The following is a 15,449-nucleotide window of genomic DNA, read 5'->3' as shown; positions in this document are numbered from 1 at the left end:
TATGTTTGATCAACAAAGATTATTTCATCACTCTAAAGGTATTAGATGAGCAGGTCATGGTGTCACAAATCTACACCAATCGATCCATTAATTCAGTCATTCTATTGAGGACAGAACCTGCCAAAATAAAAAAAAATAAATGTATAGATAAATAGATGACTAAATGAATAAATAAATAAATAAATAAATAAATAAATAAATAAATAAATAAATGTAATAAAAATAATATTAAAAGTAAATGTAGCCATTAATTAATTAATTAATTGATAAAAGGTGATTTAAATTGATTTCTGTTTTAATTTATTCATTTATCTTTGTATTAATTCCATTTCTCTGTTTAATTTTCCCCTTTATTTATTTATGTATTTTTAAAAATTTTTTTTTTTTTTTTAATTTATTATTTTTTTTACATTTATTTTATATTTATTTTTAAATGTGTGTATTTACCTTTACCTTTACCTTCTTTGTTTGGTTTTGACCTCTTTCTGTTTTAAGGTACTGGAATTTGCTCTTGATTCATGCTTGTGGGTTTCTGTTTGCTCTGTGCCAACCAGTGTTACACATGGCATGTTAATAGTTCTTTTCCTCCAATCTTTCCTCCAACCAACTTGTTACAGCATGCTGGGTGACAGAGTTTTGGATAACAATGGTAAAATTGAAAACATAGCAAGTGTTAGAATAGAAACTTCTTTTTTTTACACATTGGATGATTCAAACAACTATGAGAATGAACATTTTGAGTGTTCACCAACATCCTTACAACACAAACTCCTCGCTTGGAGGGCTTACTGCGCTCCGCCTCAATCAGCTCCCTCTCATCTCAGGCACTCAGTCGTGAAGCAGCAGAGCAGCTTCACTCTCTGGGTGTCTGTCATGTTTGAGTATCAATTTATCAGAGGCACCTGTTTGCTGAAGAGCTTTTCTATGATAGCTACTTCCTTCTGCCAGTTTATACCATTTATACAGTAAAAACAAGTCTTCATGCACTCTTTTGATTTTCATCTACATTACATTGGTGAAATAAGACTCTTTTTATTGAAGTCTCCAAGCAAGGCATGCACAGTAACAGTATATTTCTGTTTATAAAACAAGTAGCTCAAATCAAACAATCTGATTGGTTCATAGCCGTAAGATACCACAGCTATGACGTCTAATTCTTTTGCGCTTTTAACAAAGAGTATAGAGGCAAAGAGACAAAACTCCTGTGTTTTTTTTACAACAGCCGCTGCCGCCATTTCGGACTGAAAACGCTTCTTATATTTGTAATAATAATAGTAAAATAATAGTAATAGGCAATCCCTCATCGTAGATATGCTCTGTATTTCAAATTTGGCACCTTTAAATACACAATATATGATCTAAATGGGGAGCCCACTCATCAGAAATGTAACCACAGGATGTTGATTTTGTTAGCTTAGAATGAGCCGTTTATATCTACAAGGGGAGCGGGTCCTCTTCACAGAGTCCGTCGTGTTGCTCCGCCATGTTTCTACAGTAGAAACAAACTAAACTCTGGCTCTAGAGAGAGACGTTCACATTTTTACATGACTTGAAGGCCACCGTAGTTCTCCGAATACTACACAGTGGTCCCTTAATATGAATGAACACAATTTTGGTGACTAATTTAAGAAGAACATCAATACTAGTTGTATCTTTTATCTAAAGGTTAAAATATATAAATGCTATGGATTGATGGGCTTTTTTTTTGCAATCAAATATGCCAGTAAATTCTACGGTGCCTGCTATTCATCTTTTCTGTTCTGGTCCACTGAGCAAACTGAAAATCCAAGAGCTCACAGCGACCTTTGTAGAACCAAACAGCACAGCAGCTCTGTGAAACCATTAATCTGCATAACCATGTGTGCTTGACATGAAATTATCAGCTTTTAAAATCACATTACCTGTTTCCCCGTTTATAACCAACTCACATACTGAGTCATGTCCATAATTTTTTTAAAATTTTGAGTAGCAAGATCAGTATTGTGTTACACATATATCTCCAATATGAAAGCAAGGTCCAAGCGGCGTCCTCTGAGACGGAAAGGCTTTAGAGATGAAACATGATGAAAATGCATTTGATTGAATCCGCGGAGGGAGGTGAACCAGTGAGTGCATGTATAGTATAGTATGTACAGGAGGTCACAGATTCATATTCAAGACATGCTCTCATCAGCACACAGGGAATTGGAAAGCCTTTGAAATAAAAAGTCTTTCTTTTGTTAGCAGCTGGATTCAACTGCTGATGAACGATTGAGAATGACAGCCAGCGAGGGAAAGACATCGACTAGTATTCATATGAATAAAAGTAAAATGTGAACATTCTTTTCTCGGCCCTGCCAATCATGTTCAAATGTCAAAACAATGAAATTGCTTGACATCTTTTCTCTGCCGTAGTTTTGCACTTTCTCTCTTCTCTCCAGGTAGCTCTGCTTCTGGAGCTGTAGAGTCCGGATCTATGATTGCGAGCCATCTACTGCCCACAACCACTTAACACAATTTACAAATTAATAATTTAATTCAATTCAATTCAAAGTGGCTTTATTGGCATGAAAGTTTCAAGAACAATGTTGCCAAAGCATCAATATGCAATTTGTCATTCACTGTCCCTCAGGCTGTGGCATGAGGGTACATATTGGGCAGCTGCATATGCCTCGTCTCCTTCTCCTAAGAGTATTTTTTAATTTGCAGAGGTCATTAAGCTCTTTGAAATCGGAAATTACAAAATGTAACTTGTTAAAGTAAATGTTCCTTATTTTATTACATTTTCAATTCAATTCAATTCAATTCAAAAGGGCTTTATTGGAATGGGAAAACATACATTTACATTGCCAAAGCAAGTGTGAAATAAAAGCAAATATCTACATATGATAAGTAAAGATCTACTAAAGGAATGTGTATACAGAGCTGTGCAACATTGCAACATTGTGATGAAATATATAAATAATAGTAGTTAACGTTTAAGTTAAAAATTAGGGCTGTCAAAGTTAACGCCACTAATTTAACCTCGCTGTATAAAATGACGTGTGTTGACCTCTAGAATAATCACAGCCTCATGAAACTTTACAACCACAAACTAGAGACCTAGAGCAGTCAGAGGATGGATGGCTTTCCTAGCTAGATTGACAATAAGGGGGTTTATGAGCAGTTTCCAGAACAGAAGTGCTCGCCATCCAATCGCCAAAAAATGCAATTCTTGCAGAAATCTCCAAATGTCAAATGTTTTTGATACCAAATTACAGCATGGCTTTTTCTATGGTGTTCCTCAATATCTTGGTGTCTTAATGTGGTATTTTGGAGGGATTATTGATCATTTTCATCAATTCTCGAGTGGTAAAAGTAAATGGTTAAATTTAGCACCAAATCTGTGCAACATATGGTATCAACCCAAAAATTGCTGCAACAACTTATGAGACATAATAGAGCATGTCCATCATATATTTCAATCACAGTGTTCTTAGCTCTTATACACTTTTACGATTTATTTTAGATAATTAATTAATTAATTCATGTTTATTTCTGATTTATGACTAGAACAAGTTGACACACATCTCAAATTAATCTCCAGGTTCCCAGTTTTCAGATGATGTTCACCATTTCTATGTGACATCTACTGTTGACCTGCTATCTCCCCCTAAAGACCCCCTGTATCCCCCTAAAAAAGACAAAAACGGGTCTATTGAGGGTCTCAGAGGGTTAAAAGGAGTTTTTCCTTGCCGCTGTCGCTCATGGTGGGAATCGTTGGGTCTCTGTAAATAATATGTCAGAGTACGGTAGACCTGCTCGGTATGAAAAGTGCCCTGAGAAAACTTCTGTTAAGATATTCCTTTATCAGTCCCACAGTGGGGAAATGTGCAATGATTGTTATGAGTATACGCTATATATATAAATAAAATTGAATTGCTTCTGATTTCCAAAGAGCCCTTTTAACACCGAGCAAGCGTTTCCAGAAAAATGTGTAATTGTGTAATGTGTAAGTCCTTTGTGAGATACTGAAGAGAACTCAAGAAAGTATAAGTGGATGACCTTTTTTACACTAATTGAGCAGAGGAAAAATAAGTGCTTTGGCGTGAAATCATACAATAATCACAGCCTATTCAAACTGTATTTCATGAGAGCGGGTGCATGCACCTAGGATCTCTTTATAGTTCTGCAAAAATGCATTCAGAAGGTTTTTGACAATAAATGTAATGATTTTCTCTCTTGTTCTCCGTCTCTTTCTGTCTCTCCTCTCTATTGTTGCACCGCTAATACGAGGATGTAAAGTGGTTTAATTTACACCCATTACATGTCGGATAAATGGTGGCCAACCAATGACAATTTGACAGCTGCATGCCATCAGCAGTTTGAACAGTGGGAGTACGTGTTGTATGCCGCTGAATTCATCAGTCCATTACTCAGCCATTAGACAGGCTCTGCCCTTGTGTGCTACAGCCTAGGCAACATAATTAGAGATTCATGCTCAATGTGCTTTATAAACTGTTACAGACCTTTGAGAGAGGAGGTGAACTAACAAACAGAGTTACTGTTGGCAAAACTTGACAATAATTTTGCTAAGTGAGGTGCCATCCGCTCTCATGCCTTCTTAAATCACAACCTGGTCAAAGAACAAATGTGATAATGTGACAGAAAGCTGGCAGGCTTGTGTGCTGCTGCCTTAATCTGCCTCGTCAGCACCTTGGACAGCTCTTTCATCACTATAAGAGCTGAAGGTTATAGAAAGCTATAGAAGCTATACAGCTATAGAAATATTGAATTGACTGTAAAACGTTTGCAGTGACTCAACTTAACATGAATGGGGAAGGTCAATGGAGATTTATGAATATTTGGGTCATGGCGTTGTCCAACATTAATAAAACTGTCCATCTATTTCTTGGAAATGCCCACTTAAACTTCAAATAATAGCTGACATATCCTTCAAGAAAGCTCTCTAGTTCTTGTTCGTCTTTCAACCTTTACTGAAAAACTTTCTTCTTCAGAAAAGTTTCAAATGAAACATATAGGAGCACAAAAAATCCACTCAGTTGAAGTGTGTTAAACATTCAACGGAGGCAGCTGTCAATCAAGCACTAGCGAACTCCGAACAAACGGTCAAACTAGGCAGCGCTGATCAAATGTGAATCAATATTCTGTTACTGTAATGCCTATTTCTCTCCTCAAATGTTTTCAGAAACATCTTGTAGTGTACTGTTTAGCTGTAAAATGAGAAAGTTTGCTCCGGCTTGTGGCGTTGCTTGGTATTTCCTCAACTGATCTCAACATGGCTGCCGGTTCACAAACTTTTTCTCTTTTTACAGCTGAGTGATTGACAGCTGCTCAGAGATGGCAAGGCTCCAGCTCGGCTCTGATTGGTTGTTTTCCTCCGGTCTGTGAAATCTTGCAGATGTGCACCGGAGGACACAGAGGCACATGTTTTTTTTTTTTTCAGATTACCTGTCTCATGCACTACTGTCAGGATATAGTGATCGTTTTATAAAAAATAACTTTTTTTAATCCTATTTGCTCTAATTCTGTCCGTTAATTAACATAAATAAACTGTAAAAAAACAAACAGTAATTATCTTTATATAATTAGCCTTTATTACTGTAATTTTACAAGAAATATTTTACTTTTAACCTATATTTATTGTTAGAATAGAGTAATACACCGTAAATCTAAGACCATTTACATATAAATCACAAATGAAACATGTAATTTTATGTTGCAAAAGCCCAAATTTACATTAACTCAGAAGTTTTGCAAAAAAAATCTGTATTTTTACAAGAAATATTTTTTTGAATTCCATGAAATCCTTTTCTTCTAACATAAATTAATTGTTAAAATAGAGTCATAAACCTCTAAAAAACAGAATAATTATATTTAAAAATGATCAAGAAAAGCTTAAATACAGATAATTACGATTGTGATTACAAAGAATACTGTAAATCTAAGACCATTAGATTTATATTTACATATAAATCACAAATGAAACATGTAATTTTTACATTTTTTTCTGTCATTTTGAAATACAGACAAAATGTAAAAATTTCTTGAAAAAAAAATGTAAAACAATTTTTTCTTTTTCCAGTGTACCCACTGCAGCTTTAACACAGGTGTGACTGTCAAAAGCCACTTCTGCCAAAAGTGACGCACTAATGGGTGCCTCGTCCCCTTTTACTAACAGCTCAGTCCATGAAGAAGAATAGCGAGAGAATGTCTTATTCACAATCACATGGTGGAGACTCTGGAGGCAGCGTTTACGCACCGTCCAGCTGTGTGGTATCTGGGCAGTGCGCGCAGTGCTGAGGAGACATGTGACAGATAGAGACAGATAAACGGTGTCATCCTCCACATCCACAGTGGAAGTCTCCAGTGGAAACCTCCAGTGCCAGCAGGCAGAAATGTCACGGTGCTCATTTCTGAGAAGCTTTGTGAGTACAAGAGGAGAGCCTGAGTGGATAAAAACCTGTGATCTGATGAAAGTCCTCTGCAGCATCCTCCTCCTCACTGTGCTGGGCATCTTCTGTTTGGACCACAACTTGCGATGGAACTTTCTACTATAATGTGAAGAAGCTTTTATTTCAATGATGCGACTGCTGCAGAAGAGGGGATGTTTATCTGGAGCATATCAGGTTGCTTTAATTCAAATGAACGTGCAGTTCATGTGTTTTTTACACTGCTGGAGATGAAGGCAGACCGATGAACTATGAACTTGTTCGTGTGGATATTTGTCTTAAACTTTTTCTTGTGCTGGACTTCTGTTGACGCACAGGTAAAGGCTCATTATTTATTCACTTGCTTTTAATAAGATAAGATAAGATTAACCTTTATTAATCCAGGTGTCAAAGCAGCAACATCAGCAAACAGAGTGAAACACAGGAGAGGTAAAGGTATACAAAAATTATAAAAACAATAATAGAGATATAAAAGATACAGAGTGAATGGGTGAACACAGTGTGTGCAGTCCGTCAATAAATAAATGTAGCATGTGCAATAAATAAATCTAATATGTACATATGTGCAGTCTATAAAGTGGTATATAGGATGTATAGTGTAAAGTAAGTGTAAAGTGCGCCAGTGGTTAGAGTTCAAGATGGTTGCAGATAGTGCATGTTTAAAGGTAGATAGTGCATGTTTAAAGGTAGATAGTGCATGTTTAAAGGCAGATAGTGCATGTTTAAAGGCATATAGTGCATGTTTAAAGGTAGATAGTGCATGTTAAAAGGTAGATAGTGCATGTTAAAAGGCAGATAGTGCATGTTTGAAGGCAGAAGGTGCATGTTTAAAGGCAGATAGTGTATGTTTAAAGGTAGATAGTACATATTTAAAGGCAGATAGTGCATGTTAAAAGGTAGATAGCACATGTTTAAAGGTAGATAATGCATGTTTAAAGGCATATAGTGCATGTTTAAAGGCAGATAGTGCATGTTTAAAGGCAGATAGTGCATGTTAAAAGGTAGATAGCACATGTTTAAAGGTAGATAATGCATGTTTAAAGGCATATAGTGCATGTTTAAAGGCAGATAGTGCATGTTTAAAGGCATATAGTGCATGTTTAAAGGTAGATAGTGCATGTTTAAAGGCAGATAGTGCATGTTTAAAGTTCACAAAGTCCTCATAGTTCTCATAAGGGGGTCAGCCTTGGTTGTGGAGCCTTATGGCTACCAGCATGAAGGACTGACCCAGGCGCTTTGTGTTGTGCTGAGGGGGATGAGTCTGTGGCTGAAGGTGCTCCTCATCTTGACTAGCTCATCATGCATAATGCAAAACACTTAGACACTATATTACTGAAGTCATATTATTTTTGCCTTATAACAATCCCCTCTTCAGCCTTTAAAAAAAGCTTAATATAAACATAATAGCCTGATATTATGTTTATGTATGTATGTAACATGGCTCACTTTACCTCTGAGTATACAGACAACCATCAAGCTATAATAAAGAACACTGCTATTTCTGTATGGAGTTATAGCATGCACTTCTTCATCTTCATATAAAAGGTACAGAAAAGTGGTCATCACCCATGAGTCATAAATGTTGTGCTTTAGTATATTCTGGCTGCCTTTAGTTTGTTTTCAGCTCTGTAGCAGTCTGACCTGTTGATATCTGGCCAACATTCGTCTCTTTCTTTCATCGCTTGATCTTTTTATAGATTGTCACAAAATCAATGGCATTGCAGAAAGTCTACTTGGGTTTCTAATGAGCTTGACATCTCATGAGTTCCCAATTTGAGGAGTTGCATCATTAACCAGCATCTGTCAATTTATTTCACACTCTGCTCATATTGCATGCAAAATGAGTGTATTGTGAGTCTTGGCTGAGTAAAATTCTGGCCAGTGAATCACCAGATTTGCAGGGTTTTTAGTCACTGACCTGTGAATGATCCTGTGAGTTGTTCAGAACAGAGTGTAAATTGGTTGTTGTGTTATATTTAGAATTGAAGGCAGGAGAGTATTCCTGCATTATCAGCACCATGGACAGCACCTTCAGCACAAAGAGCCACTAAACACCCTGAATGAAAAGGGATGTTGGCAAAAGCTTTTTGTTGTTTTTCCTAGTCACGATAGATTGACTTGAAATTGTTACACATTTTTATCTACTAAGGAAGACAGAAATGTCAAAGTTTTACAGGCTTTGGATTCTGAAGCTTCTGAACTGTGACAGCTGTTCATTTTTGGACCACAACAGTAACAGCTGCTGTATGCAAGTCTGTTTTCATGCAACTAATTTCTTAAGTGGCTTTATAGTTACTACCATTGACAGTCATTATTAACTGCAGCTGCTTTCTGTTAGCTCGCTAGTGAAATGGGACAGTGTTTGTGTTTACAAAGCTTTTTGAAATACATGTGATCTATATGTTTGCCTCATCTGATTTAGAAGGGAATCATTTTTCTAACTTGGATTTTCTAATGTTAATCCGTTTCAATGTGTTGCTGATAACAGGTTCCTTCCTGATCGTGCAGACATCACTCATTTAGTTTTTCTGATGAAAAAGAGTATACTTTTAAAACAAGACGGCTTATATCTGAGAGTGCAGACATGAAACACACACACCTTGAGTACTTCTGTGAAATGATACTGGTGACTTTGCCTGCAGACATCTTAATATTTGCATATGAATATAGATCCTAGAACTCAGTGAGGGAGAAGAAACATGCTTTTGAGTTCTTTCCGGTAACATTTTTTGTGGAGAGAAAACATCCATTTTAATGCAGAGTATTTGGAAATGTTTTTCAATGTGCCTGGAGGGTGTCTTTAATAATGATTGAGGCCAATATGTGTGGAGTAAACAATTACAGTTTGACCCTTAACTTACTGTCCATAAATAATACTTGGCCCGAGTGGGCAACTCTGGAAGGGGTCTGAGAAGTGAAGCCAATGCTGAAGTGCCTTAAACTTGCGTTCTTTCTAATAGCCAGCAGGGGGCGACTCCTCTGGTCGCAAACAGAAGTCTGATTGTATAGAGGTCTATGAGAAAATGACCCTACTTCTCACTTGATTTATTACCTCAGTAAACATTGTAAACATGAGTTTATGGTCTCAATCGCTAGTTTCAAGTCTTCATCAATACAACATGATGTTCATTTAGTAAATTATGGTCCCATTTAGAGTCAAATAGTCCATAAAGCAGGGGATGCTTTAGGGCGTGGCTACCTTGTTATTGACAGGTCGCTACCACGGCGTTGTCCGGTCTGAGAGTTGTCTGTGTTTTCGTCTTAGAGCTTTAACCCTTTCACAGTGTGTTTTCAGTTCATGAAAGTTAACTGTAACATTTTTGGTCGGCTAAATATGTCTTAAACAGAGTTCAGTTGTACTTAGCTCCACCCTCTCTGTCACTACTGGTTGCCCAAAAAAAATATGACGGACAAAATGGCGAACTCGAGGCTTCAAAGCGGTAGTCCACAAACCAATGGGTGACGTCACAGTGACTACGTCCACTTCTTATGCACAGTCTATGCTTGACCCTGGCTTTACATATTTCCAGAATATTCTTACTGAAAGTTGGAGTTGTGAATTTAGTCAATACACACATACTTATTGCGCACCACCTCTTTATATATATATAGTATTATTATGTGAATAAGTTAAAAGTCAGAAGTGGCCCCACCATCATTTTCGATAAACTGAGACAACTTGTCAATATTGACTTGTAGGGTAATTTAGACAACCTGATCAACAAATATATGGTCATGCTGGGAAGACAAAACTAGTGAATTGCTGCTAAAAAAAAAGTATGCACTCTTGTTGTCTGTGACTGCAAACCAGAGATTACTGTAAGGAAACAATAGCTTGCGCCTAATCTCTGTAATAAAACTTTACTCCTGACACTTTTCTCCTCCCGTCCTCCTCTCTCCGTGCCTCTCAGCCCTATCTCCTAAAATCTATGCTTATATGTCATGGAGGAAATGTAGTTGCTCCTTGGTTTATGTTCACCGGCAACTTTTTCTTTTTTTTTTCGAGTGGATTAAGTGTTGCGTTCTGCTGCACAAGAGACACGAGGTGGTTGTGTTGGATATTGGACGTACAAAGCACACAACTTTTATTCAAGAAACCATCTGGAAACACATCCTGTCTCGTTCAAGGTTGTCTTTATTGTCCTTCTAGGTGAAATTGGTTTTGCAGCAAGGGTTCACATGAAACCAGAACACAAAAAGACAACAGCGATGACACATCAACAGCTACAGCAGGGAAATGGAAATTCATACCAAGTAAACATGTACAATAATGCAAATGTACCCAGAGTGCTATATGCTATTAAGCATATTAATAGCACTTGAGATTTAACAAAGAGTGGCCATTTAAGGATCAGTGGCCTTCTTCAACATTTTCAGCCATAAATCTAGTGTTAGTCCGAGCTTTCAGAGCAAGGACCAAACAGAGACGACTGGTTCTAAATAACAAGGGCGGCTCCTAAAGAGGTTAGAGTAGGTGCTGCAATAGTCTGAGTTATATCAGACCTGCACTAACTGAGAAGGACCAACCGATAAAGCTCCAACACCACCAGGTCAAATCCGTCCTGCGCCGAGTCAACATCAGGAAAGTGTCAGGACCGGATGGGGTCTCCGGACGAATCATTAAGGCCTGTGCAGACCAGCTAACAGGGGTATTTACAACCATCTTCAACCTCTCACTTGAACAGTCTGTTGTTCCCACATGCCTTAAGGAAACCACCATCGTCCCTGTACCCAAGAAAACCAAAGTGAACTGCCTGAATGACTACCGGCCAGTTGCTCTAACCCCCATTATCACAAAATGTTTCGAGAGACTAGTTCTGTCCCACATTAAAACTGTCATCCCTGCCGATCTTGACCAACACCAGTTCGCTTATCGGACAAACAGATCGACGGATGATGCAATCACAACAGCTCTTCACGCAGCCCTTACACACCTGGATCACAACAACACATATGTAAGGATGCTGTTTGTTGATTTCAGTTCTGCTTTCAACACAATAATTCCACACAAACTGGTTCAAAAATTGAGCAACTTGGGCTTAGGCAGTTCACTGAGCACATGGGTGCTGGACTTCCTCAGGAACAGACCCCAGTGTGTCAGGATGGGGGACCACACCTCGGCCACTCTGAACCTGAGCACTGGAACACCACGGGGGTGCGTCCTCAGTCCTTTTCTCTACTCCCTCTTCACATATGACTGCTCAACTATTCACCCCACCAACACCATGGTCAAATTTGCAGACGACACTGCTGTAGTAGGACTGATAACCAACAACAACGAGACAGCCTACAGGGAGGAGATCCAACATCTGACACAATGGTGTTCCCATAACAACCTGGATTTAAACACAACAAAAACAAAAGAAATGATAATAGACTTCAGGAGAGCAAGACGGGTGGAGCACTCTGCCCTCTGCGTACATGGAGAGGAGGTGGAGAGGGTGGACTGCTTCACGTACCTCGGAGTCCACATTTCGTCAGACCTCACCTGGTCCAAAAACATCTCTCATCAGGTGGGGAAGGCCCAGCAGAGACTCTACTTCCTCCGGAAGCTGAAACAGGCTCACCTTCCTCAACACCTGCTGATCAACTTCTATAGGGCAACCATTGAGAGCCTCCTGACCTACTGCTGCACTGTGTGGTTTGCTAGCTGCACAGTGGAGAACAGGAGGGACCTGCAGCGGGTGGTGAGGATGGCGGAAAAAGTGATTGGGACCACATTACCCCCCCTCAGTGACCTATACACTGGTCGGCTCTGTAAGAAAGCCAGCTGTATCTCCAAAGACCCCACCCACCCTGGACATGTACTGTTTGCTCCCCTTCCCTCCGGAAGGAGATACAGGACAATTAAAACACACACCAACAGACTACGAAACAGCTTTTACCCACAGGCTGTCAAGTGTGTAGAACCCCCCCCCCCAAAGGCTGAGGACACTAGCTGCTGAACCATAATTTGCACTTTATGATTATCCACTTATTTATTGTTCTACTTGTGACTGAATGTTTTAATGTTTGTTTTTCACTGCAAAGAGCTGCTAAACTGTTTTTTGTTGTTTTCAATGACAATGACAATAAAGTATCTATCTATCTATCTATCTATCTATCTATCTATCTATCAGAAGTGGAGAATATTTCTCCACTGAAAGAAGAGCCATGGCACTGAAGGCTTTTCTCGATGGAAAACAGGTTTTCTCTCTTCTCTCGACCGGCTTCGGCAAGAGCTTCATTGACAGATGGTTCATTCATCACATGCCAAGTGTTTTTTGAAAGTGCCTGGCCTTCTGGCGGGTCAGATTAAGCTTTCCTGCCACAACAGTTTCTGTTTTCATGAAACTGGGAGACATTATTGTCATCGTATATTATAATGAACAGTCCGAGTTAATGACAGACACTTCCATCCTCTTCCATTGTGTCTAATGGACCCCCACTTTTATGCATGCACATCTTAACATTGGTGATGTAAAGGACATTCAGTATGCCTGATCGGTCTGTTTAATGGTCTGTCAGAAATCTTATTTTACACGGTTCAGTAAGCTTGATTTAAATAAATAAAATGTTATTCTCCTCGACATGTTGACAGGTTATGAGACAGCATGAATTCACAATGATGTCTTTATTCAAATTTTCAGTGCATGTGTGGAATTAAAATTTTTGCTATCTCTACAGAGAAGTAGATATGTTGTAAAAACTTTGAGGCAGTGCCCTCAAGACTAATTCAATGTCTGAATGTGGTGCGCAATACAAAAATATATCATTCGTTAACTCTTCTACATCTGTTAATTGATCTGACATTACAGTGTGGCTAATTCACTGAACTCATTTATGGCCACACAAGGGAGACTCATGAGTATTAGAGCTTGCACTGACTTCAACAATGTCCTGGATTTCAGTAGTTAAGTAACTCCCACTTCAGAATGGGTTTGATTAGAAAACCAGAGGTTAAAACATGAAATCCATGGACATAAGGCACAGTACTATTATTCCAAATCAAAGTCGTTAGGGTGTAATAGCCTCTTTAGATAATAAGCAAACTTTCTATTCTAACAATCCAGTCTCGGGGCAAGTTGAAGGGCTCAATATCGGCTTCCAACAAGTAGCCTGTGTGAAGAAAATGTGAATGAAAGGAAAGAAAGGCAGATGAGGATCTTACTTTAAATGAAAAACAATCATTGATATAAGGAGTTTATTTATAATTTACATAAGGCAAAGGACTTTAAAATCAATGTAGTGCAGCGCAGTTGGACAATGTGCTCTAATGTTGCAACATGTCCTCAGATAATGAATCCTAATGAGTTTGGTGTTCGCTGACTTTTCCTTTAGCGCCACCATCGGGTCAAAATTTGAGTTTGTGTAACACTTTGGTATATGACCAAATACCTGCAAAACTAATGACATCCACCCGCCTTAGCTGCACTTATATGCTAGTGATAATTAATACATTTTAGCTTGATTACATGCTAAATTAAGATGGTAAACATCGTAAACATTATACCTGTTAAACATCAGCATATTCAGCATTGTTTTGTTGTTAGCATTTAGCTCCAATCACCATTGTGCTGTAGGCTAGACTCTTAGTCTTGTTTAAGTATGAGTCAAAAGTCTTCCGCAGAATTCCTACCTATAATTCAAAGGTATATAACAATTTACATGTCTTAATGGCTTCATATTGCTAAGTAACAACGGATTGTAACGTAACTTAAAAACTGAGACCTTCCCGTCGTTTTTTCTGAAAATTTCAAATAGTGCCTTTAGTAATAGTAGGGTAGTATAAAAAGTAATAGGTTTGGGGAAAAATGTCTGAAGTTAGATTACAGTTTGTTATCTCGATTGTCTCCTTTTGTCGTGATGTGGGGTGAATTTAACATGGAACCCAAACGCAGAGTAACAGGCAGGAAAGTATTTGAAATAAAAGTGAGCTTTAATTAAACTAAGCTGAATATTCAAACAACAACCAAAATGCAGGGAGGGGAACAAAGTACAAAAGAACAAATAGAAACAAACAACAAAAACCAAACAGAGGACCAAAACCAAAAATCACTAACCAGGGAAACACGAGGATCAGAGCAGGAGGTAACAGGAAACATGGAGAACAAGGTAGACGGGGCTGGAGAGACAAACGAACCGACAAGGACAGAGGGGAACACACAGGCTTAAATACAAGACATGATTACACACAGGTGAAACAAATCAGGGTGGGGCAGACAATCAACAAAAGGCGGGAAAACAAACAAAGGAGGGAAGTAAAACCAGACAAGACACAAGAGGAGTGAATTACAAAAATAAAACAGGAAACACCGGAATAATATAAAAGACACCAAATCCAAAATCACAAAAGTAAATAATAACAAGAGACTGGCACAGCCAGAACATGACACCTTTGTGAGACACAGGAACAGTACAGCTGGGTCAGAATTCAATAAAATTCAATTCAATTTATTTTTGTATAGCGTCAAATCACAACAGAAGTTATCTCAAGACGCTTTATATATAGAGCAGGTCTTAGACCGACACCATAGTTTAGAGACCCAACATGATCCACCAAGCGCGCTGTGGCCAGGAAAAACTCCCTGATTACTGGGAAGAAACCTGGAGCAGAACCGGGCGCAGGGCGGGCGGCCATCTGCCGAGACCGGCTGGGGGGATAGATAGATAGAGAGAGAGAGAGAGAGAGAGAGAGAGAGAGAGAGAGAGAGAGAAGCAGCCACAATAATAGCATAGCAGCTATAATGGCTAATACAAGTAGGACTGATAACACAAAACCAATAGCGGTGGATGGAAAGAGTGATAGTACAACTATCGGAATTGATGTCATTGGGTCGTCCTCAGACGGGCTTTCAAGCGGAGCTTCCAGCTGTCTCAGTCCACCATACATCTGGCTAGCTCGCCAGCACTGTCCAGCATCTCTCCTCAGTACGTCCATGTGGAATGTGGTGAGGAGCAGAAGTAACTGACGTCATCTTCCCAATTGGGTTGCAGATTGGTTCTTATTTCCTCACGTTGAAAGATAGATAGAAGTAA

General features: G+C 38.7%; 1 protein-coding gene across 1 annotated transcript in view; it reads left to right on the top strand.

The window, feature by feature from the left end:
* Positions 1-6,323: 6,323 nt before the first annotated feature.
* Positions 6,324-15,449, top strand: part of pth2ra (parathyroid hormone 2 receptor a) — a 47,857-nt gene continuing 38,731 nt past the window's right edge. The window contains 1 exon segment of the mRNA XM_037790971.1: positions 6,324-6,748. Coding sequence (XP_037646899.1) covers positions 6,587-6,748 — 162 coding nt within the window. The 5' untranslated portion in view covers positions 6,324-6,586.

Source organism: Sebastes umbrosus, chromosome 13, assembly GCF_015220745.1.
Source record: "Sebastes umbrosus isolate fSebUmb1 chromosome 13, fSebUmb1.pri, whole genome shotgun sequence".
Taxonomy (NCBI): domain Eukaryota; kingdom Metazoa; phylum Chordata; class Actinopteri; order Perciformes; family Sebastidae; genus Sebastes; species Sebastes umbrosus.
The sequence above is the reverse complement of the archived record's forward strand: the minus strand, read 5'-3'. Positions and strand labels throughout refer to the sequence as shown.